The sequence below is a fragment of the Limanda limanda genome, chromosome 4 (assembly GCF_963576545.1).
Source record: "Limanda limanda chromosome 4, fLimLim1.1, whole genome shotgun sequence".
Lineage (NCBI taxonomy): Eukaryota > Metazoa > Chordata > Actinopteri > Pleuronectiformes > Pleuronectidae > Limanda > Limanda limanda.
The window spans coordinates 27,062,618-27,088,029 of record NC_083639.1 but is presented as its reverse complement, the minus strand read 5'-3'; the positions used below and the strand labels follow the sequence as shown (position 1 = coordinate 27,088,029).

At 39.8% G+C, this 25,412-nt stretch overlaps 1 protein-coding gene and 1 long non-coding RNA gene across 2 annotated transcripts; one reads left to right on the top strand and one right to left on the bottom strand.

Moving 5' to 3' along the window:
* The first annotated feature begins 6,448 nt into the window (after nt 1-6,448).
* dennd6aa (DENN/MADD domain containing 6Aa) lies at nt 6,449-20,988 on the top strand. Its single transcript, XM_061069611.1, has 19 exons — nt 6,449-6,799; nt 11,011-11,049; nt 11,209-11,251; nt 12,464-12,576; nt 12,854-12,934; nt 13,505-13,610; nt 13,694-13,773; nt 14,613-14,672; nt 14,847-14,902; nt 15,205-15,327; nt 15,675-15,770; nt 15,886-15,980; nt 16,082-16,147; nt 17,637-17,701; nt 18,051-18,140; nt 18,426-18,589; nt 19,004-19,106; nt 20,158-20,232; nt 20,720-20,988. Exons 1-19 carry the CDS (start codon nt 6,563-6,565, stop codon nt 20,849-20,851), a joined length of 1,824 nt encoding a protein of 607 aa, XP_060925594.1. The 5' UTR covers nt 6,449-6,562; the 3' UTR covers nt 20,852-20,988.
* Nucleotides 20,989-23,348: 2,360 nt separating this feature from the next.
* Nucleotides 23,349-24,471, bottom strand: LOC132999833 (uncharacterized). Its single transcript, XR_009678168.1, has 2 exons — nt 24,346-24,471; nt 23,349-24,075 (listed from the first exon to the last, which is right to left on the bottom strand). It is a non-coding gene; the product is annotated as an uncharacterized LOC132999833 (long non-coding RNA).
* Between the last annotated feature and the right edge of the window lie 941 nt (nt 24,472-25,412).

The following is a 25,412-nucleotide window of genomic DNA, read 5'->3' as shown; positions in this document are numbered from 1 at the left end:
ATTGTATAGTCAAATACTTATATTCATATTCATACTTCTACTATATATCATATCATACTCTCTGTATATTCTTGTTTACGTAAGTCTATATACACATATTTATACATGTGTACTTGTTACATGTTATAATTACTATTATTATACCACCATTACTATTATATATACTGTTGCTGCCATTATTACCATATACTGCTTTTATATTGGTATAATTACTATCATATATAAATATATATTATGTTATATTATATACTATATATACTGTACTATTTTTATATACTGTCTAACAATACCATTACCATCATATCAATCAGTACTTTTTACCATCATCTTGCCAATGCACCTTATCTATCTATTTTATTGTATTCTAACAATACCATTACCATCATATCATCAGTATTACCATCATCTTGACACTGCACCTTATCTACCTATTTTATTGTATTTTATCTTGTGCTTCTGTTTTTTATTCTTTCTACCTCAATATTTTTAATTTTATTCTATTGTATTGTATTGTATTTTATTGTATTCAAATATACCGGCTGCTATGACAACTTAATTTCCCTTCAGGGATGAATAAAGTACTCTATCTATCTATCTATCTATCTATCTATTAGTTCCACAAGGGCAGAATTCACAGTGTTACAGCAGCAAGAGTCAAAGGACATCAGCAAGTAAGTGTAAGGAATATAAAACATATGAAGAAGCATATGAATGTAATAATTAACCCAATTTATACAGTGTAAAGACGAAGGAGGAAATATATGCAGTGTGAGGATATTTACAGTGAAGGAAATTGCACATGAGTCGTTTTTATTGCACAGACAGATGCATTTTGCACAGCTGAGACTTGAAAATGTTTTTTAAAAAGCCCCTACAGTCAGTTTTATTAGCCTAAACCCAATTTATACTCCATAGCTTCTTCTTTTTTATCCTCGGGTAAATTTTTGAGATTCTATATTTTTTATTTCATTGTATTTATTTGCTGCTTCTGCTTATTGTTTAGATTCTAGTGTTTCTATTTCATTGCTATTTACCAGGACCTCAGTACTTAATTTAGTTAATTCTGATTTTTCCTCATGTTTCGGAATAACAATACAAATTCTTGAATCTTAATAGTTTATGTCATCCTCAGGGTTTTGACCTTGGTCAGGAAAATTGCCGATGTGAATATTGTTTTAGTTTCAGGGTATAATGAGGACATTTTCCCAGTATTTCCTTACATTTCATACACAAAAGAATCAATAAATGATTAAAGAAAAGAAAGTAAAACCTAACCTGTGATCAATAATGTTCTGTTGCTGTCCTCCACCTACAAAGTGGAATTAAGCATAATCTCCTCATCTTCCTACATTGCTACCAAGTGGCCTCCAATAATATCAGCTAAAATAAACTATTATTATTTAATAAATCTAAATAACGGATGAATAAATAACGTTATTGTCTTTAAATGTCAGACATATACATTGTCAAACTAAACATAATCTCCTTGGCAGAGGTATGAGAGTTTATAAATAATTCAAAAAGTCTTTAGTTACAGTCTGATAGTTCTTTTAAGATGGAATCATTCGACCTATTCCAAGTTTTTTTAATTAATTACTCGAGACTCTGCAATCAATAAAACAAACTTTACAACAAACATAAACAATATGAAATCTCTAGAAGACAAGAATACGATGAATGTTCTTATTGTAGTTCGATGGTGCAAATTTTCATTGAATATTCAATGAATCACATAATGTAAACTGAAATGATTCAGCAAAAACACCTGAGGGTGTTTCCTGATGAAATTAGGGCAGTAGCTCATCTAGGCCTTGTTGAAATTGTGACTCATAGTTTTGATTTATTAAGTCAACATTTAAATCTAATATCTTTTACCCTGTGTATTTTCATTGTGGTCAGTCAAATGATTTTATCTGGGGGGGGAGTTATTTTCCTGTAGCACATTGAGTTCCACAGTAAACTATGCATTCAGCCATAGATCTAAACAAGGAATGTTTAAGATCAAAATGTGGTATTTGGACTATACGGATAAATAATTAACATTACTTTTCATTAGACCACATTCATAATACACCACTGAAACCATGAGTTTAACCCACAGTGCATACGTTTTTGTATGCAGGTGACTTGGTTTATGGACTGGGACAGCAGGGTGGGGTTGGGTGACGTGTGAGGAGATCATATTCTGCTTATGACTTCAGAAAAAGACCCCCCCCCCCCACCTCCCATGTTCCAGTGGACTGACAGCTGAGACCAAATCAATGCTGCACCAGACAATAGAATAATAAAGTAGGGGAGGCAAAAACAGGGCTGCACCTGAAATCATTCACGATTAAACATTGATATTTTTTATTTTGTTCATCTGTCCAACATTTTTTCCAATTGGGATGCTTATATGTTGTAAGGTTGTGAAGGGGATAAAATAATAATTATAACATTTAGGTGCTGACCAGTCTAAATTAGCAGAAGACGGGATATAAGGTTTTCTTAGAGTTTAGCTCTTTATTCATTGATTGATGGTGACATTGGGAACGAGAATGGCACTCATGACAACATATTTAAATCGTCTAGATCTGTATTTTTATTTGGATCTGCACCAAATTGCACTCACATCAGTCCTCTAAATATCTATATAATAATATGTAAATATACCCTATGGCTGGTGTTTTTGTGTAATCTTGCCTAGAAACAAGCGGACAGGTGTGAAAACATAACCTCTTGGCGGAGGCAACAGCTGCACCTCATGATACTGTTTTTACACAAAAGGAAGTTTCAGGATCCAGATGGCTTCTGTAGCACCCCCATTCGGGAAACTGTTCCCACAATTGAAGTGGATCTCTCTGTGCCGTGTGCAAGCCTTTCCCATGTGGTCCTGCAGGAATGAGAAGCCTGCAGGTTGAAGCAGGCTTCACTTCAGGATCAAACTGATTATCAGCCTGATCCAAACATACCAGAGTGAAGGACGAGACAAGGACTGAGGGACTGACGCAGACTGTGTGTCAGGCTTTCTATCAGGATCACAAAGTCTCACGAGTTTTACTGGAAATGGCTCAGGTTTAGGTCCGGGGGATATATTCATGGTACAGTCCTGTTCACCATTATTGGCACCCAAGAAGTACATAATGTGGAAGATCTCCTGAAAATCATTAATCAAGTGAAACAACTTTTTTCTATAGAGAATTTGTGTTTGACACAAAAGAGCAAATGATAAACAACAATTTAAAACCATAAACAATGGGGGGGGGGAGGGGAGGGGACTTAAAGCTTACTGTGTCACTGATATTGGCACCCTTTGCTGTAAATCAGTATGGAAACACATTATGACTCACCTGTGGTAAATCACAAATGAGAATCACCTGTGATAAATTGTCTGTGCCCATGTGACATGAATTAGCCAATGAGTGATGACTTCAGTGTTTTAAAAAGCCACCTGTTATTCCCTGTTCATTTGTCACAATGGTGAGGACATCAGAAGGGCTATTATTAGCATACACAAGACCTCCAAAGGGTACAAGGCCTTCTCCAAAGACCTTGGTATCCCTGTTTCGACAGTGCGTAATGTTATTAAGAATTTTGCCAAAGATTGAACTGTAAATCAGGAATCATGAAATAATTTTCATTGAAAATCTTTGGGGTGAGCAGAAATCTGCTATTGGGGAAAAGAACCCTGCAAACGTTCAAGAGCTTGAACAAATTGCAAAGGAAGAGAGGGAGAAAATACCAGCTGAGAAGTGCAAGAAGCTTATTGATAGATACAGGAAACGTTTGGAGGCTGTCATCACTGCCAAAGGATGTGCAACCAAATATTAAAGAGGGTGCCGTTATTGCTGCACATGATGTTTTTTCTTGTTTCTTCTTTGAAAATACAATACGCAAGTTGAATTTTCTTTGTTAAATTACTTTGGACCTCCAATTAAAAGATCCCGATGATATAAATTTGATACATTTCCATTTATTTCTGAAGATATTGTATATTATATACGATAGTCCCTGCAGCCCGGCTCAGCCCTTCAGATCCAACCAGGGACCAGCTGTCACCGTGCTAACAATCTGACTTTTATTTAAGATTTAACAACATACTGTGTTGAGCTTCTTAGCCCAGTTTGACCCACTTAACACTTTTCAGTAATTCTATAAGATGCTGCAGTTCACTTTACATTTCACCTGGATTGTATTTCACTATTATTTGTTCAGCAATGAAAGGTATCAAGTCTTTATAGGGTTAAATGAAAAATGTGACTTCGTTGGATTTCATATTTATTTAATCATTTTGATCAATATGATGAAAAGTTCTAAAACTGCTTATAAAAGAATGGAAGTCTACTTTTCCAAAGACAATTGGCATCTCCAGCTGAGGATCATATGATCGTCAGACGCAGACAATTTAGAATCGTGTCTTAGTTTATTGGTTTAGTATGTATAGATTTCTGCATAAATTATTTTATATAAATTTACTCTTTGTTCTGCAATGTGAATTATTCAGCTCGAAATGATTTTTTTTTTTCCTTTGAGACCATGGTATAAAACAAAACAAGTAAATATAATATATGGAATTACTTAAGTAGTAGCTGTAATACAGTTTTATTAACTGTCCATGTATAAGTTTGATTTATATAAATAGATGTGATGGATTTCTACACTCAGGGGACGTGAGCAGTGTTTCTTTTTTATCTGCTTATCTCTAATAAGGTGGATTTGTGTCACAACTTGGGCAAACAGTGGATGAACCCCTGCTGTCTGTGAGCACCCCCACTCTGTTTCATCCATCTGCTTGCTCAGTAATGGACCTATTAATGGATTTAGATAAAGCTGATTTACTGACTTGTTCCTGACTCAGACGAAGAGCTGGGCTGCAATTAAAAAAGTAATTAATTTAGTGTTGCAATTTTTACTCAGAGTTGATGATGAGAGGGAGATCAGATCCAGCAGAATGGAATAAGTATAAATTCCAAATCACTTTATAAATTGAGAATAATTCAAAGTTTAGATAAAGATTGAAACATTTTGATGTCACCTAAAAAGGGCAGCAAGTGTGTAAAAAATTGATATCATGAAAATGACAGTTAGGGTTGATATGTGACTTAATATATCATAAAATTGACATTCAAAGTAAATATATGATTCAGTATATCATAGTAATGACAGTTAAAGTAAATGTGAGACTTAATAGTTCATAATAATTGCATTAAAGGTAAATATGTGACTAAATATATCATAATATTGACATTCAAAGTAAATATATGTTTAAGTTTGCCAAAGGAATGACATTAAAAGTAAATTCGTGACTGAATGGTTCCTAATATTAAAAGCTAAAGTAATTATATGATTCAGTATATCAAAATAATGACAGTTAAAGTAAATGTGAGACTTAATAGTTCATAATAATTGCATTAAAGGTAAATATGTGACTAAATATATCATAATATTGACATTCAAAGTAAATATATGATTTAGTATACCATAGGAATGACATTAAACGTAAATTCGAGACTTAATGGTTCCTAATATTGAAAGTTGAAGTGAATATATGATTCAGTATATCAAAATAATGACAGTTAAAGTAAATGTGAGACTAAATATATCATAATATTGACATTCAAAGTAAATATATTATTTAGTATACCGTAGGAATGACATTAAAAGTAAATACGAGACTGAATGGTTCCTAATATTAAAAGTTGAAGTAAATATATGATTCAGTATATCAAAATAATGACAGTTAAAGTATATATGACACTTAATGGTTCATAATAATTGCATTAAAGGTAAATATGTGACTAAATATATCATAATATTGACATTCAAAGTAAATATATGATTTAGTATACCATAGGAATGACATTAAACGTAAATTCTAGACTTAATGGTTCCTAATATTGAAAGTTGAAGTGAATATATGATTCAGTATATCAAAATAATGACAGTTAAAGTAAATGTGAGACTAAATATATCATAATATTGACATTCAAAGTAAATATATTATTTAGTATACTGTAGGAATGACATTAAAAGTAAATACGAGACTGAATGGTTCCTAATATTAAAAGTTAAAGTAAATATATGATTCACTATATCAAAATAATGAAAGTTAAAGTATATATGAGACTAAATGATTCATAATAACCGCATTAAAGGTAAATGTGTGACTAAATATATCATAATATTGACATTCAAAGTAAATATATGATTTAGTACACCATTGGAATGACATTAAAAGTAAATACGAGACTTAATGATTCATAATATTGACAGTAAAAGTTATTTTCTGATTAGTTATATCATCATTTTAACGTACTATGAGTATTTCCTCTGTTCATTCATCACTTTTCTGTCTCCAGCTTCCCTCAGACTCCTCTGACTCATCAGGCACGACCTTACGCACTGACGTCGCCCGTTCCTCTGCGTGACGTCAGCACGTCGCCTAGGCACGCTCCTGCTGCTATGCTAACCCGATGCTAACTTGTAGCCGAGCGGCTGCAGCTTGTGTCCGCTTCTCCTGTCGCTTCCCGCGGGGACACGAACCGGAACCGCCCGTAAACCCGTCCACCTAACCCGGGTAGCCATGGACCTGCAAGGCCCGGAGGAGCTGGGGGAGCAGGTCGAGGATCCGGAGGACCAGGAGGACCAGGACGCTAGCGGCATCTCCCCGGCCGAGGAGATGCCGCTGCCCGCCGGGCCCGGAGGGGACGAGGAGCCGGGGGCACAGACCACCCTCCTGCTGCCGTGGGACCGCTTCTCCACCTGGCTGCACTGCCTCTGCGTGGTGGGCTTCGACCTGGAGCTGGGCCAGGCGGTGGAGGTGAGGACCGGCTCATAGACTGTCCCCGGATCAGACTAGTTCCTGGACGCTACACCACACAAACATCTCATGCAGCTGTGTGTGGTGGTTGTGTTAGTCTTTGGCTGAGAACATAGACGGAGACACACGAATGCTATGACATTGTTTAAGAATAGTGTGTCTGTCTGTCTGTCTGTCTGTCTGTCTGTGTGTGTGGTTGTGGGTGTTTGTTTGTGTGTGTGTGTGTGTGTGTGTGTGTGTGGTTGTGGGTGTTTGTTTTTGTGTGTGTGTGTGTGTGGTTATCGGTGTTTGTTTCCACTCCTGGAGTTATTCTGTTAACAGCAGCCACAACATCACCTTTACTGATTTGACCCAAACTTATACACACACACACACACACACACACACACACACACACACACACACACACACACACACACAGAGGCCTTAAACTTTGGGATTTGTGTATGGTTGTGTGTGTGTGTGTGTTTCCATTCCTGGAGTTATTCTGCTAACAGCAGCCACAACATCACCTTTACTGATTGACCCAAACTTTCCCAGACACACACACACACACACACACACACACACACACACTGAGGCCTTAAACTTTGGGATTTGTGTATGGTTGTGGGTGTCTGTGTGTTTGAGTTTGTGGGTTTCCATTCTCTCTCACACAGACACACAGAGGCCTTAAGTTTTGGGATTTGTGTGTGGTTGTGTGTGGTTGTGTGTGGTTGTGTGTGTGTGTGTGTTTCCATTCCTGGAGTTATTCTGTTAACAGCAGCCACAACATCACCTTTAGGGATTTGACCCAAACTCTTCCCTAGAGACACACACACACACACACACACACACACACACACACACACACACACACACACACACACACACACACACACACACACACTCACTCACTGAGGCCTTAAACTTTGGATTTGAACTAGTGAGTTTTCTCCTCGTTGGATTCATCCATGACCACAAAACAAATAACCACATTAACAGTAAACATGAGACAGTTAATGTAACCATGTGACCAAAACTTGTGTGCGTTTCCTCTTCAATGACAACAAACACCTGTTGCCCTCACGCGATGTGTGACTGCAGACATTGTGCGGTAACCTCCTTAACAACACACTGCCTGTGGTTAACAAGGTGACGCACAACGACCTGTCTTTAAACTCTCGGGAGGATCCGTTCGCTTCACTTTATCCACTTATCAGATCAGGTGTTCTCTTATCAGTCGCACTGAGGGGGGGGCAACGTGTTGCAGCAGCCAAAAGGGAATGGAATGAACAAGTGAGAAATACAATACAAACATTAATAACTATAAAAGGGACAAATATGTGCGATAAACCCAGAGAAACATTCAGTTCGTGGCAGAGTACGTTCATGAAAAACCTGGAAAAGTCATGGAATTGTAAAATGTTTATTTCCAGGCCTGGAAAAGTGCTTGAAACAAATAAAATCCCAAAAGTTTTGGAGAATTCATGGAAATTTGTTGTATTCATATTTTCATGTTGTTCATTTACGCTGAGTTTTAAATAACTCATTTAAATATATGATTTAGTACACCATAGGAATGACATTAAACGTAAATTCTAGACTTAATGGTTCCTACTATTGAAAGTTGAAGTGAATATATGATTCACTATATCAAAATAATGACAGTTAAAGTAAATGTGAGACTAAATATATCATAATATTGACATTCAAAGTAAATATATTATTTAGTATACCATTGGAATGACATTAAACGTAAATACGAGACTTAATGGTTCCTAATATTAAAAGTTGAAGTAAATATATGATTCACTATATCAAAATAATGACAGTTAAAGTATATATGACACTTAATGGTTCATAATAACTGCATTAAAGGTAAATATGTGACTAAATATATCATAATAATGACATTCAAAGTAAATATATGATTTAGTATACCATTGGAATGACATTAAACGTAAATACGAGACTTAATGGTTCCTAATATTGAAAGTTGAAGTAAATATATGATTCAGTATAACAAAATAATGACAGTTAAAGTATATATGACACTTAATGGTTCATAATAATTGCATTAAAGGTAAATATGTGACTAAATATATCATAATATTAATATTATATCATATATTTTCATGTTAATTTACGCTGAGTTTTAAATAACTCATTTGCTTTTAAAAGAAATACGCTCAAAATATAAGCAGGCAATTGAAAAGTCCGGTGGGGAAGCAGGCGGGATAAAGCACTATGCCAGGGAAGTGTAGATTTAACCAAGCTTGGCTACAAAGGGAAAAGTACATGTCATGGGTTACAACAGACAAAGACCTCAATCAAACTATTGTCTCTCATTCATTTGTGTAATTTAAGGTAGACTGTATGCTTTTGAATTCTCATTGTTGGCTTAAATACTAAATTGTCACTTTTTCATGTATACATCGAGATTTCACAAAATGTTTGGTCATGGAAATTTGGTTTAAAGTTATTGAAAAGTCACGGAAATCCATTGGTCAAAATGTGTATGAACCCTGAGAGTAAGTAAAGAGAAAATCATCACATTTGAGAAACTGGAACCTTAAATCATCACACGCATGATTACCAAAAGTGTTGCTGATTTATTTTCTGTCAATCGTCCAATAATCTCATTTGTTACTCTACATTTCATTACATTGTCCACAACCACAATGACGAGATAGACTCTTCTAAATCCTTGACTAAAAGCCAGTTGTATTTTACGCTGAGTTTGAAATAATTCATATGCTTTTAAAAGAAATACCCTCAAAATATAAGCAGGCATCCGCTCTCGTACTAATTATAAAGTTCGGTGGGGTACAGGCGGGATAAAGCACTATGCCAGGTAAGTGTAGATTTAACCAAGCTTGGCTACAAAGGGAAGAGTACATGTGATGGGTTACAACAGACGAAGACCTCAATCAAACTATTGTCTCATTCATTTGTGTAATTTAAGGTAGACTGTATGCTTTTGAATTCTCATTGTTAGCTTAAATACTAAATTGTCACTTTTTCATGTATACACCGAGATTTCACAAAATGTTTGGTCATGGAAATTTGGTTTAAAGTTATTGAAAAGTCACGGAAATCCATTGGTCAAAATGTGTATGAACCCGACAATAAGTAAAGAGAAAATCATCACATTTGAGAAACTGGAACCTTAAATCATCACACACATGATTTCCAAAAGTGTTGCTGATTTATTTTCTGTCAATTCTTTCCATGATCTCATTTGTTCCTCTACATTTCATTACATTGTCCACAACCACAATGAGGAGATAGACTCTTCTAAATCCTTGGCTTTAAAGCAAGTTGTCCACTTTTGGTACTGATGGCAGAATAGAACATTTTATGACACCTTAGTGAGGTGGTAGAGCGGCCGTCCTCTAACCAGAAGGTCGGCGGTTCAATCCCCGTCCTCCCCATCTGCATGCCGAAGTGTCCTTGAGCAAGATAATGAACCCTGATTGCCCCTTATAGACAAAATGGTTCCCATAGATGCACTGTATGAATGTGTGTGTGTGAATGGCTATAAACTGTATAATTAGTATGAATTTTGCTTTTTGAGGGCTTTTACATGCTCAAATTCTTACAAAAATTTGCAGAAAGTTAGAAAGTGGTGAAAATTTACGTTTTCTGGAGGAATTTTCCATGGGCGTCGCAAAATGGCTCAACTGTGCCCCCCGAGACCCCTGGAACGTGTTCACATTGACCGATCTTCACAAAATTCGATACACAGGTGTATCATGACCAGACAAACAAAAACGATTGTTTAGAAGCAATTGGAAAAACACAACAGGAAGCCAGATATATTTCATATTGATATTAACAATATATACACACATTAGAACTTCTGGAACATGACAGGTTTGGTTCTGTATAAATAAATCTGACCTGACATAAATGACGTATAGCATAACCCCGGAAATGTACGTGAAGTCAATTCAGTAACAAGTTTTGACAAAATATGTCATTACAAAATTCAAACATTTGTTCTATTATAGAATTGGGGATTTCAAACCATCTTGATCAAGTGCAGTAAAATGACAGAGAGGAGTTAGAGAAAGTATCGATCCAGTGACTGTGACTGAAGAGACAAATAAATGTTAGAAAAGATGTTTGAAGTTTAAACAACTTGGTGGTGAAGCAAAAGGTGCAAAACAAAGTTTGTGGCTTGATGAGCTGGTGTTGTGTTGTAACTCTGTTCCTTTGTGTTCCAGGTCATTTATCCTCATCATTCTAAACTGTCTGAGAAAGAGGTGAGTTAACCTGACTTCAATGAATCCTACAAGATCTGAGATTTCTCTCCTGCAGTTTGTTGTGTGTCATTGTCGGGAGTGTGGATAAGTGAATCAACCTGTGATGAAGCGATGAAAAGGACAAAATCTAAATCTAATCTTGTTGCTGCTTTCTTTCAGAAAACAAGTATCTGCTACCTTTCCTTCCCCGACTCAAACTCAGGTGAGTTCCTGTTCCAGCCTTTTGAACTCTTCTTTGCCGTCTGAAATCTTACAGGTGTTTGTGGGAATTTGATGGGAACTGATTATCATCACGCCGTCAGGAAGAAATTGCTTAATTTTCAACATTAAATGTAAGCATGGCCTGATTGGGGAATATGCAGGGTATCATGCCTCCGATGCTTTTCATTTAAAGTGATAAGATATTGATATATATGATAAGAAGTAGTCAATTCAACATGTTGTCTTACCACGGATGGCAATAGTTCTGGAGCAGTGAGACGTCGGCTGCTATATACAGGACAAAGCATTAATTACCATGCTTTTAATCAATGTAACACTAGTCTGAAGGTAGAGTGGAGTACGGGCTGGTCTGCACACTCACTCGTCCACAATCGTCTCTCTGGAGTTGTGCATGTGAATCGAGTGTTGTGTTTTCCTGCAGCTGCGTGTTGTCATCAGGTGGTAAACATGACAAACCCGCTGACCTCAGGGCGGAGACAGAATCAGGACACAGGGCCTATAGGGCTGCTATTTATATAACTTTGTGCTTGTGTACACAGACAGGGGAGGGGGGGGGGGCATAGCCTTTTTGGAGGAGGTAGGAATCTGCAGATGCAAAATGAAAAGAAGGTGTAATCCATGAATGTTATAAAACTCTTCTCAGGCACTTGATCAACATATATATATCACAAAATATATTCTCTAATGCTGCATGGTGTCATGGAGTCTTGGCTCAGAACCATTTATATATTTCCCCCCCCCCCCTCACTTTCCTCTGGCATTTCTGCTTGAGGATGTGCAGAGGTCACCGGAGGTTAAAGGCCATTTGATGACTCATCGTCGACTTCCTGCTTCCACTTTTATTCCTCTTCCTGTTTCTCCCGAAATCAGGAAGACCCACTCGACATGAAAGAGAAATGCATCTGTATCGAGTCCAAATGTCAAACCCCTCTTAACATCTTTCTACAACTTTCACTTTGTGAAATACAGAGGTAGTTTACAGAGGTGTAGATCCTGGACAATGTAGAAACTTATTAATATAAAGGTGCAATTTATAGAACGTGGATTAAATCACTAGACTGGGATATGGAACGTTGTAGATTTATTTAAATGCATCTCAACCCCTTTCAATCTGAACATAGGCCGTACAGTTCGTCCTGGTGCTTTTATGTAGTGAAGTCTGACAGTATGTTTGTCTCTGCTGCGTTTCCAGGTTGCCTTGGCGACACCCAGTTCTGCTTCCGCTTCCGTCAAGGTTCAAACAGGAAGTCATCACTCAGCTGCTTCCTGGAAACCACAGACCGGGACGCACCGCCATGTCTGAAGGTCGGGAAATACACACACGCTGTCATAGATCTGTGTTGACACAAACTACAGAAAGGCAACTTCTGGCTTAAAAATTACATTTTCTGTTTTATTCTTTAGAGAAGTACACAACAACAAAAACTAATAATGTTTGTCCACTCATTGAACAGTGCTGGAAAATAAAACTGTGCCACAATCAAAATGAATTGCTGACACCTGACATACAATGATGCTGTTATGTTAAACTGTGTGTGTGTGTGTCTGTGTGTGTGTGTGTGTGTCTGTGTGTGTGTTGCAGAGGGAACAGGGCCATTACTACGGCTACGTGTATTTCCGTCAGGTGCGAGATAAGTCTCTGAAGAGAGGATACTTCCAGAAGGTCAGTGTCAATCTGTGGAGTCTCTGCACTTCAGATCCATCGGCATGTGATAGAACAGTCAGTTAGTTGCTCTTTTATTATTTCACCGAGTAAAACACATCGACAACATCTCGTCACACCAGTCGCTCAGTTACTGTCACGCTTTCCACTAATGAATTATGTTTCTGGAGATGCACTTCCTGTTTAGCCACACATTTTCGTAGACAACCAGACTCATACGCTCAGTTTTAGTTACAGATATGGACGAAGCCGTCTGTCCACGCTCTGCTTTTACTTTGTCCGTATTTGCGCACGTCTTCTGAAAGCTTGTGTTAATTGATGAAACAGAAGAAACGGAGCCGTAGCAGCAGAAGTCATCGTGGGCAGTGCAGCAAATAGTTTAAGCAAGACGACCTTAGGACACGAGGAAGACAGTTCACCACGGGAGGGAACTTTTAGAGGAAAGTCTCCAGGAGTTAGTCAGTCACACACACACACACTTTCCCTCTGTTGTTGTCACAGATTCCAGTTTAGTTCCCTCAGGTGATTAATCTTCCTGTAATCTCTGAATCTGTCACTTCTCTCCCTCAGTCCCTGGTCCTGATCAGTAAGCTGCCCTATGTGACCTTCTTCCACTCGCTGTTAAAGATCATGGCTCCGGAATACTTTGAGAAGCAGGAGCCCTGTCTGGAGGCCGGTCAGTCCAATGCACAATGTCTACTTTTCTGCTTGTTGGGGTGGATTCAGATTCTGATTGATAATGTTCCATGTGTTTCACAGCTTGTAATGACATAGACCGCTGGCCCACACCCCATCCCGGACGGATTCTAACGCTGCCCATAATGGGAGTGGTCATCAAGGTACACACACACACACACACACACACACACACACACACACACACAATTAATAGATGGTCACCAGTAGGTTTCATCTGTAGCAGTTGGTTAAGCACAGGGGACACAAAACATTACTCCACAACACTTCATTTAGTTTGTACATCAAGGCCCAACTGCCCCCTTCACTTCTATCAAGCTGCACACACTCATAGTCCTATGAAGATACTCTAGATATCTTTGATTCCTAATTATTCCCTGGGAAAATATTTATTTATTGCGGGATCCTGCTGGAATAATTAATCTTATTTAAAAAAAAAAAAAAAAAAAAAAATAGGGAGAGGCGGTGGACTAGTGGCAGAAACTTGGACTATGGGCAGAAAAGGTCTCTGGTTCGTCTCTGGTTTGACTCCACGGAGAAACAACAAAAAGACGAACCTGGATTGATCTGTCCAAAAATCCAAGAGGATTCTCCCTACCCTGTCTAGTGCCCCTGAGCAAGGCACCTTACTTCCCCAACATCTGCTCCCCGGGCGCCGTACATGGCTGCCCACTGCTCTGTGTGTCCTGCACCAGATGGGTTAAAACATGAGGTTAAATTTCCCTCCTTGCATGAGTGTGCTTGTGCATGTCTGTGCATGTGTTTGGGACAAATAAATAAATGTATCTTAAATGTATCTTAATCTTAGAATACAAACCGTGGTGAAAATAAACACAACCTCCTTACCAGCTGTGGCACGTTTACTCCCGTACGATCTTTGATTAAAACAAACAGGTGCAGGGAGGATTGAATATTTAGTGGTCTGTGTTAAACCGGTTTGTGATGAGCATCTGAACTGTGTGGGATCTTTGTGCTGCTGCAGGTTCGTATCCCGACAAGTTACGACAAACCAGGAACCTCCCAGCTGGTCCAGTCCTCCCAGGTGATCACACGCTCACAAATGCACAAACACACATTTTCTTTAAGATGTTTTAACTGTTTCTCATTTTTTCTTCTAAGTGAAGGAGTTGTTTCTTCAAACAAATGACTGAATTGTGTGAATTGACCCTGAACATGTGATTATCGCAGCTGAAACGGAGTCTGGTTGTTTTTTCAGAGTGACAGTCTGGTGTCCATCGTGCTCCCAACCATCCATGAAGTGGACCTCTTCAGGTGAGACCTGCAGGTCCAAGTGTTGGTCTTCACAGTTCCCATGCGTGTCCTGTCCCCACCTGCTGTTCAAAGTCAGCACTGCAGCAGTAGCAGGCCCAGTCTGGACTGGGAGGGTTGTTCACCTCCGGACACCAGTTGCCTTAGAGAATATCTGTCGGAACTAGTATTTATAGGACAAAATAAAGCTTTACATATTCTCTAAGATCAGTATCAGCAAAAATCCATATCGACCCCTTTTGTCCCATATACGAGCTCTAAACATGTTATATTTGTTATGATATATTTTCATAATCTCTCTCCAGGTGTTTCTCCCCGGTCTTCTTCCACATCCAGATGCTGTGGGAGTTAGTGTTGTTGGGGGAGGCGCTGGTCGTGATGGCGCCGTCGCCTGCAGAGTCATCAGATACTGTCCTGGCACTGGTCAGGTGAGCTGACAGACACGGGTCCCTCTGCCACCAGCAGCTTCACAATTCAATACGTATTCTGAGGATGTGTCTTTTAAATTCTGGCGAAGAATTAAAATGACTTGAAATCCAATCGTCGTGTCTCTGATCCAGTTAATTTCACATCTTAAATTCAGTGTTTAAAATCAGTTTCTGTAGTTTATTGGTGAACTATTGACACTGACTGGTTTCATACATGCAGATATGTCTGATCTGCCATTTGTTTCATAAATTGTATTTTGGATTTTTAAATTATAAGGGCTTCACTCCGCAGCTCAATCAGGCTTTAAACCTTTACATTGATCTGTGTGATGTGTGTCTCTCTGCAGCTGTATCTCTCCCCTGCGTTACTGCAGCGACTTCCGACCGTACTTCACCATCCACGACAGTGAATTTAAAGAGTACACCACCCGGACGCAGGCTCCGTGAGTAAAGATGAACCAGCACAGCGGCTAGCGTGCTGCCCTTTAGCAAGGCACTGTGGAAATAGATTTGTAGGAAGACAAATAAAACCTGTGTTCTCTCTCTCTCCATCTTCAGGCCATCAGTCATTCTAGGAGTGACCAATCCTTTTTTTGCTAAAACGCTGCAGCACTGGCCGCACATCATCCGCAACGGAGACATGAAGCAAGCAGGTAGATTTGCGTTCTCGCACGCAACCCTCCAGAACATTTCAGAAGAGTCCCCAGACTTAAGCGCACGTCTGACAGCAGCTGGCATTGTCTGTTCTCCTCAGGTGAGATGGCCAAGCAGATGAAAGTGAAGAAACTGAAAAACCTCAAAACTCTGGACTCTAAACCTGGTAAATGCTTCTAACTTCTCCTGTTTGTCGTTATAATTTGGTAAAGCTCTGTGGAACTTCCAATGACAGACGAGTGGCTCCAAAAAACTCACATTCACTGTTGTGAGGCAGCAGATTATCCACCAGGGGGCGCAACTACAGTGTCAAACCCACCGTGAAGTCACCCATTGGTTTGTGAGCTGAATTTGGCCTTTTTTTCGGCGCCATCTTGGTTTTTTGAAAGCAGAAGTCAAACTCTCTACGCCCTGGTTCATACACATCATCGCTGTATTGAAAAAAGACTTGAAACTAGAGACTGAGACAATAAACTCCACAGGAAAAAGTTTGATGTTATTAATCAAGGCCGGTGTAGATTTTTTCATCTTCTGACTTCTTTCAAAACCAGTGGAGTTGCCCTCTGCTGGACATTTGAGAGAATGCATCATTCATACCTAGGGTTGCAAAATTCCGGGAATATTCAAAGTAGAAAACTTTCCATGGGAATTAACGGGAATAAATGGGAATATACGGGAATTAACGGGAATAAACTGGAAATGTTGTGGGTAATTTATACTAACTGTATTTACCTTGTCATATACAGACATGAATATAAACATTTTGTTTTGTTATAGGCTGATTTGAGCCCTGAGGAAACTTTGGGCACTTGACTATATGCTTCTGCATTGTTGTGTCATCTTAACATAGGTCTTTGCACAGTATTTGCAAATGTACACAGCCTTTCCTTCTACATTGGATGGGGTGAAATGTCTCCACACATGAGAGAGTGCACGTGGCATTGTTCTGTAGAATAAGATGAGAAAAAAGTTTGTAAAAAAACACTAATGCAATGCCAGAGATATAAATAGTTAGCCAAACAATTGGAATCGTCTGTAAACATATTTTACAATTGATGGATAAATTATAATGGAAATAGGCTAGATGAACAATCCTCAATCAGCATGCTAACATATTTTCCTCAGTAATATCATGGAAACTTACCTGACTAGTCCTGCACACTACAGCAGGCCTCAATAGCCCTGCTGTAGAGTGAAGGATGCTGGGAGTTATCTGTGCATGTGATGGAAGAATGCACAGTGGAGGGTTGAAACTCAACGTTCCATACATCTTTAAAATAGAGTTTTGAATGTTGTTTTTATTGCTCAGCGTCTAATTTGCATAGTTGTTTTTTTTTCAAAATTCCCGAGCTTAATATTCCCGTGGAAAGTTTCTGGAAATTTACCGGAAACTTTCCGCCCCTTTGAAACCCTATTCATACCTCCATATAGCTCCATTTGCATAATGTGTTCGGCTTCTCGGTCAATCTGTTCATCCCATTCTTGTGAATATGATGTCAAGTACACTTTGAGGGAATTTCCTCAACTGTGGTACAAAGGTTCGGTTTGACTCGAGGACGAACTGATGAGGTTTTGGTGGTCGAAGGTCATAATATAATTTGTCATATACAGTCTATGGATCAGCTTTAGTTTCCTGATGTTTGTGTGTTTTGCAGGTGTGTACACTGCATATAAGCCATATCTCAACAAAGATGAAGAAATCATCAAACAGCTTCAGAAGGTAAGACATGTCTCCCACACAGGGTTTCTCCGTTCATCAAACCGGCCGTACACCCAAGTGGCTTTTGTTGTATCTTTTGGCTTAACTTCTCACAGAAATATGAAGAAGTGGAACATGACTTTGCAGTAAAACATAACTTTTCCTCTCTGTTGGACTACTGATGTAATTGTGTATGAAATGAAGAGACTCCATTTAAATGACCAAAAAAATATATATCGAGTCAATTCTCTACTGATGTTTCTTGTTCATCTGTTGACACTGATTCCCTAATGATGGATCTGTGAAGAGGTGACATCTGATGAAGACAAGTCGTGAATGTTACGATCATTTTTTGTTCCTTGATTCTCAGGGTGTTCAACAAAAGAGACCCTCAGCGGCCCAGAATGCAATTCTTCGACGCTACTTCCTAGAACTGACTCAGAGCTTCATCATTCCACTGGTAAGGACAATTAAAACATGTTTTTATCTCTCTGTGTTTCTGAGGAAGGTGTTGATTTATTGTGACACTGTGTTTTCTCTCCGGGTGTTTCTTTTAATCCATACTGTAAAGCAATTTACACCAGATGCCTCAGTATGAGGGACCTTTTCTGGAGGATTCTCATCCTCCGTGATGAGAGAGAGAGCTCGAGATCACCTCATTGTGTTTTCTGTCAGTGCTGCTGCAGCCAGGTTGGAGATGAAGTAATGGAATGTGTGTGTTTGTGTGTGTGTGTGTGTGTGACAGGAACGGTACGTGGCCAGTCTCATGCCTCTCCAGAAGTCCATCAGTCCCTGGAAGAGTCCTCCTCAGCTCCGACCGTTCATCCAGCAGGACTTCATGAAGACACTGGAGAAAGCTGGACCTCAGCTCACATCCAGACTGAAAGGAGACTGGATAGGACTCTACAGGTCTCACACACACACACACACACACACACACACACACACACACACACACACACACACACAAACACACACAGTTGTAACTAGAGCCTGGCTGATTTTGTCTTAAGGGTTTGTTATCAGAACTTTTAATCACTTTTATCGATATCAGCCTGAAAAATCTGTCCGGCTCTAGTTTTGATTTTGATAAACTATGAAATCCCACTTGAACATTTACCTTCCCTGGAAGTGTGTCTCTAGATCTAGTGTTAAAGGATTCTACTTTATATTTAGACTCTGTCACATGATTAATGAAATGTTGGTCAGGAGAACCTCCCTGTTATTTACAGCTCTCAGGGCGTGTATCAGTTTTGGAATTCCTGTTTGGAAACGCAAAGTTTCCAGAGCATCACGTGGACTTGTGTGTGTTTTGTGTTGCAGAAATTTCCTCAAGTCTCCGAACTTTGACGGCTGGTTCCGCAACAGGAGGAGAGAGATGACCCAGAAACTGGAGGCTCTGCACCTGGAGGCGCTCTGTGAGGAGGTGAGGAGGGAGGAGGGGTGAGGAGGGAGGAGGGGTGAGGAGGGAGGGCAGGGCCTGGTCTCAGAGGGCGTGGTCTACGGAGGATTTCCCATTTGCGTCACAAGCGTGTCTCACTTTTAGCGTTGCATTGTTAGCAACTTGTTAGCATCGCCACCAGGGGGCAATGACTCCTCGGATAGTTGTGCCTGAGAAGGATCCACCTGTTGGACCTTTTGTTTCTCCAGAGTAGAAGGACGTCACTTTAAAATGTCCACACACCTAATATCACCGTTTAATTTTGATTGTGTGTTATTATTTGTTAATTCGCTTAGAGCTTCTTTACCTCTTTACCTTTATAAGATATACAGGACCAGGACCATTATCTTTAAAGCCAAGATGGATGGATACAATGAGACTCAACATCTCTCTCTCTCTCTTTCTCTCTCTGTTTCTCTCTCTGTCTCTCTCTCTGTTTCTCTCTCTCTCTCTCTCTCTCTGTCTCTCTCTGTCTCTCTCTGTCTCTCTCTGTCTCTCTCTCTGTCTCTCTCTGTCTGTCTCTCTCTCTGTCTGTCTCTTTCACTGTCTCTCTCTCGCTCTCTCTCTCTGTTTCTCTGTCTCTCTCTGTCTCTCTCTCTGTCTCTGTCTCTCTCTGTCTCTCTCTCTGTCTCTCTCTGTGTCTCTCTCTGTCTCTCTATGTCTCTCTCTGTCTCTCTCTCTCTGTCTCTCTCTCTGTCTCTCTGTCTCTCTCTCTGTCTCTCTCTCTGTCTCTCTGTCTCTCTCTCTGTCTCTCTCACTGTCTCTCTCTCTCTCTCTCTCTGTCTCTCTCTCTCTGTCTCTCTCTCTCTGTCTCTCTCTGTCTCTCTCTCTCTCTCTCTCTCTCTCTCTCTCTCTCTCTCTGTCTCTCTCTCTCTCTCTCTCTCTCTCTGTCTCCCTCTGTCTCCCTCTGTCTCTCTCTCTCTCTCTCTCTCTCTCTCTCTCTCTCTCTCTCTCTGTCTCTCTGTCTCTGTCTCTCTCTCTCTCTCTCTCTCTCTCTCTCTCTCTCTCTCTCTCTCTCTCTCTGTCCTGTTTGAAGGATCTGCAGGTGAGAGTCCAGAAGCACACAGAGGTGGAGACGGTTGATCTGGTTCTGAAGCTGAAGGATAAACTGGTGAGTGCAAACTAACTGCTTATAATGTTACTACCTCTAATGGGATGACTGGTACTTACACTGCTCTGACTAATAACACCTCTACCACTGCTGATGCTCCTCCTACGTTATGAATCAGGGCTTCTGTGGGTCTAGAAAATCACAATAAACAATAATTTCAAGTTCCTCAAAAGACCTTTGAGGATGCTAGTCCTCAGCTTTATTCATGAACGTCTCCTTACAGCTGTTTGGTCCTTGTTTTTGTTGAATCATCTGTCAGATATTTTATTTACTCTTATATATGATGCACCACAAAAAGCGCTTGTGTGTTTGTGCGTGTGGATTCATCTGTCGCCTATTTAAGTTAATTTAACACATATTCCCAGGATTACTAACCCTAGCTGTAAGTTGATTTCTGTGTGTTTGTGTTTTTTTTTTAAACGATCTTAAATGGAACCTGAATAAACTGTATTCACATAACCAGTGCTGACCGTGCTCTGTGCTGCAGGACCAGGCGGAGAGGGAGCAGCTGCCGGTGCGCCCGGGGACTCTGGCCAAGCTGAGGGCCCACATCGACGCCGTCATCCTGGCCCTGCCCGAGGACCTGCAGGGCATTCTCCACAAGCCTGCCACGCCCTGACCTTTGACCCTCAGCCTGAAACTCTAATGCCACTTTCAGAGAGTCTCCTCCCTGGTACTCTGACTGAGGACCCCCTGCTCGGGTTCAACATGGAAAGCACATTGAACTTTTTGTTTTACCAATTTATACAACTCAATTCAGTTATTACCCCCCCCCCCCCCGCTACTGTTTTATTAAGAGGATTTTTTTGTTGTTGTTTTTTAAATCACAAAAACATTAAGTGAAGAAAAGAGCGAGTGACACATTTCTAATTCATCGGGTGTTTGCTCTTTTCAAACATGACACATTAACTTAAGTGTATCTGAGCCGACAGAGGATTTGTCATCATGGAAGCAGGAAGACGACCCCCCCGCTGACCTTTGACCCTCAGTGTTTTTAACCTTTTGACGTTTTTAATTTTTACTTTTTTAACTTGACGATGGAGTGCTGCAGGCAGAACTGACTCTGGAGTTTTTCCATCCATTTCTAAAAAAAATATATGTTTTTTAAAAGAAGTGCACTTCATCGCTGACTGGACCGGTGTCCCCTTCACACAGAGACACACACACAGACACACACACACACAGACACACACACACTGACACTTTTATGCAAACAAACTGAACCAAGCAGAGCCAAGCAGTGCTTTATAATTCAATTTTACTAAAACGTTATCCTAACAAACACACAAACATTAGGCACCAGCGACCGTCAGTGCATCTCTCTCATCTGAAGTGCTAATGAGCAAATCCTCTTCCCTGTATTCATGTTGACGCCGTCTCAGAAAGCTTGATTTGGTTTTGATTCTATTTAATTTCTGACGCTTGTGGGAAAAGGCTTATTTTTGTGTGCGGGTTGAAGAAAGTCTTCAGGACGCTGAAAATCTGTTTCTGCCAAGAATGAAAGAAAACATTTAAGTTAAAGTCAGAAAAAATCGAAATTATGAAAAGTTTGAGGTGGTTATTAACTCTATAGAGCATTTATCAAAACTACGAGAAGTGTTAATTGTGACTGAGACAAATTAGGTTTCTGAAGAAAAGTGTTTGAGTTTCAGTTTGATATTTACTGAGAATATTTCAATTTTTCTCCAGCTCCAATGTGATCATATTCCAGGACAGACATTGACAAATTGAGAAGTCTTCTTCGGGGGGGAATCTCAATCTGTGTCTGAAAGAAAACTTAACATTCATTCTTTATTCTCCCTCTGAATTAAATGCACTAGAGTTCACCTCTCTCCTGCTCAGGATATCTTCCCTTCAGACATGAGTGTAGTTCTTCCTGAGCAGGGGAGCGACTCAGATGCATTGTCAAACTAAATCTGAAAATATTTAGATTCCTGTCAAATAAATAAACCCAACAAACGTATTCAGTTCTAATATAAACAGTAGAACTACAATGTGTGATTAATTTACATGAATGCAAAAGATTGTTGGGTTGACGGAAAGTTTTTGTAGTTTCGGTCAATTAAGCTTTTCATTTTTTCATTTATTAACACTAACATAGAGTCTTAGATAATCTGGTTAAATTCGTTTTACATTTTGAAGTGAAAGGGCCAATGTGAATATTCCCCCTAACAGTACAAAACAAAAGGATTTATTCTATTGACAGCAATAATGCTTTCACAGGTCACACAGAGTGTAAAGGATTTAATGGCAGAGTTTATTTCTCAAATAGTAAGTGGTTGCACACATTTTTTTTGGGGGGGGGAGGCATTTTCTTTTAAGCCACGATGTAACCATGTTTGATGAATGCTTTTCTTTTTGTCGAGCAGATAATTGTAAAGAAAAGTGACAGGAGTATGAGCTGGTTGGAAAAAACCTGTGACTTCTGGTTGTTGGGCAACCATGTAACTTTTTAACTATCTGTGAAAAGATAACACAACTTTTTATCAACTTTTCCATGGAGGTCTGTTTGTCCTCGATGTAACGCTCTGTAGAGGAGAAGACTTTTGTACATAACTGTGTAAAGTGACATGTTGGCCCTGATGTGAGGATGTACCATAATTATTTTGCTATGACAACAGATGTGTTGCTAAATACAGAGTTATAAATGAGAACTTCTTCATATAATGTTTATTTAATTCTGATGCTGTTGACACACTTTGACATTTTGAATCTTTTGCTCATTTGCTAACAGACTCGACGAGAATGTATTTGATCGTTTCTCTCCCCTCGAAAACCTCTGGCTGAAGTCCACAGCTGTTAATTATTGACATAAAGGAACCTTTATTTACTGGTGTCTGTGTCAATGACCGACACTTATACGCTCTCTTATCAGAAAGGGTCGATCGTGGACAGTTTACTGAAACCACCGGTGAAAATAAGGAGCGGTAGGTAGCAGCCAATATGGATCAAAACTACATTTAGCTATAGTAAAATAATAAAAGATGTTCAGCAAGTAGCCTGATACAAGCTTTTACACAGCTACACACATCTGATGACACTGTTTCTGTTTGAAGCCACAACCACTTCACTGAAGCCCGATGCCACAGTTTGAATAAAGACATGACGACGTGAAGGACGTGTTGATGAAGTCGATCTTTATTGACGCTCACATGTTTTTTAATCAAATGCAAAGATGTCAACCACAGTCTTGTGTTAACTTGATTTGGAACTTGAACATTGTTTGAATCCTCTCGATGCTGAGTGGAGTTCATCCACACGGCAGTGGCACGATGTCGCTCAGCCGAGGGCAAACATCTGATCCCTTGAATCCAGTTTAGCTGCAGCACCTTTCACACACTCGTGGATGTCAGTTCCCTAAATATGTCCCATATACTCGAGGATATCAGTTCCCTAAAATGTCACATGTTCCTCACTTAAGGAGAAGTCACAAAAATCAAAAGTGTTAGCAAAAATTAACTGAATATGTAGAATCCAGGGTATAACTGAGACTAGTCAGCACTGTTTATGTGTAAATATAATCGTATCAAATCGTTTGATTTGATTTGGATAAATGCTGATTATTGATTCATTCTGAGTTATTATTGGAGGATGAAATGAGGAACAGAGGATGCAGCTTGCTCTCCATCTGCTTGTGTGATTCACTGAAGCTCTCCCTCTCTTTTCTTACTCTCCTCCACTCAAAAAACCATCCTGCTCTTCTTCTCTCCCCTCAGTCCACGCCCCCTCCCCCTCTTGCTGATTGGCTGTTGCTCCTGCTTCTCGTACGTGTCCTCCAACAGCGCGTTTCCACTGAGAGAGTAGCTGATGTGGGACCAAGTGAGGACAGAGCCACGGGACGGCCTAGAGACACAAATACAATATATGAAACTATTTATTATTCTGTACAATATACTTTTCCATACTGCAGTTTATACTATACTCCAATATAATATTGATAATCAAGAAATCAAATTTTAACAGATTTGCTGCAGTCTGATTGTGAGTCAGTAAAGGAACTGATTCTGTTCCTTTACACTTGTGATGAAGCTCAATGACATGATGGGTTCTCTGACCCTGACCCTGAACTGTCATAAATCAATGACACACACACACACACACACGTGTTCTTACCCGTAGGTGCCCGGCCTCATGTATTGGATGATTTCTCTGTAGCTTAGAGGATAATCCCACATCTGGACGTCTGTTAACTGACCATCAAATCCTGGAACATAGATCCCAGGATCTTCTCCCTGTGGAAGCTGAACACACACACACACACACACACACACACACACACACACACACACACACACACACACACACACACACACACAATTAGAATCACTTAGTTTTTGAAGAGGTCAGACACAGCTTCTCAGAGGGTGACATCTTAAAATGTCTCTGATTTCGACATTACGACTTTTAACAGAAGTAAAATAAGAAATACTTTAACACAAATATACACCAGTACACACACACACACAGCAGATCCTCCGCAGGATTTACCACCAGCGAGTGGGTGAGTTGATGACGAAGAAAACAAGTATCTCAGGATGAGAAAGCAGTCACACGCAAGAAGAAGACAGAGAGGTCAAAAGAGTTTGACCCCCAGAGGTCATGTCAGGAGCAACCACCTCCTCCTCACCTGATAGGGCACTATCTTCCTGATGCTCATGTTTGAGCCGCTGAACACCTGCGCCACGTTCTTCACACTGTCCATGGTGACACAGACTCTGGTCCATATGTCCCGGGAAAAACCTCCTGGCCAGAATTGAATGCTGGGTTGGAAGGTTTTTGAGTAATACCCTTCCCAGGTCAGTGAGTAGATATAACCGGAACTGGTTCCCAGGGTCACAGGGTACGAGCTGTATGGGAAGAGTTGGAGGAGTACGGGGTTTCTTGTTGTCGAATAGTCAGTGAGGTAACGCAGACACACAGAATAACCTGCAGGATGCAAATGAGGAAGTGTTGATTTACAAATTCAGGTTAAAAGCACAATCTGTCATTAAGTTTCATATTACACCTTTAACTAAATACCACATGGACAACTCTGTCTGGTTTTGTACTTTGTCAGTCACCTGTAGTTGAAAACGGCGTGGTCCTAGGGGTGGTGGTCCACCGGGTGGTTGTCTTAGGGGTGGTGGTGGTGGTCTTAGGGGTGGTGGTGGTGGTCTTAGGGGTGGTGGTGGTGGTCTTAG

Excerpts from the sequence above, each read along its gene's own strand:
- dennd6aa (XM_061069611.1), top strand. The coding sequence starts at position 6,563 with ATGGACCTGCAAGGCCCGGAGGAGCTGGGGGAGCAGGTCGAGGATCCG. Across the intron at positions 12,577-12,853 it reads ACGCACCGCCATGTCTGAAG|AGGGAACAGGGCCATTACTA; the intron begins GTCGGGAAATAC and ends TGTGTGTTGCAG. Across the intron at positions 14,673-14,846 it reads AGCTGGTCCAGTCCTCCCAG|AGTGACAGTCTGGTGTCCAT; the intron begins GTGATCACACGC and ends TTGTTTTTTCAG.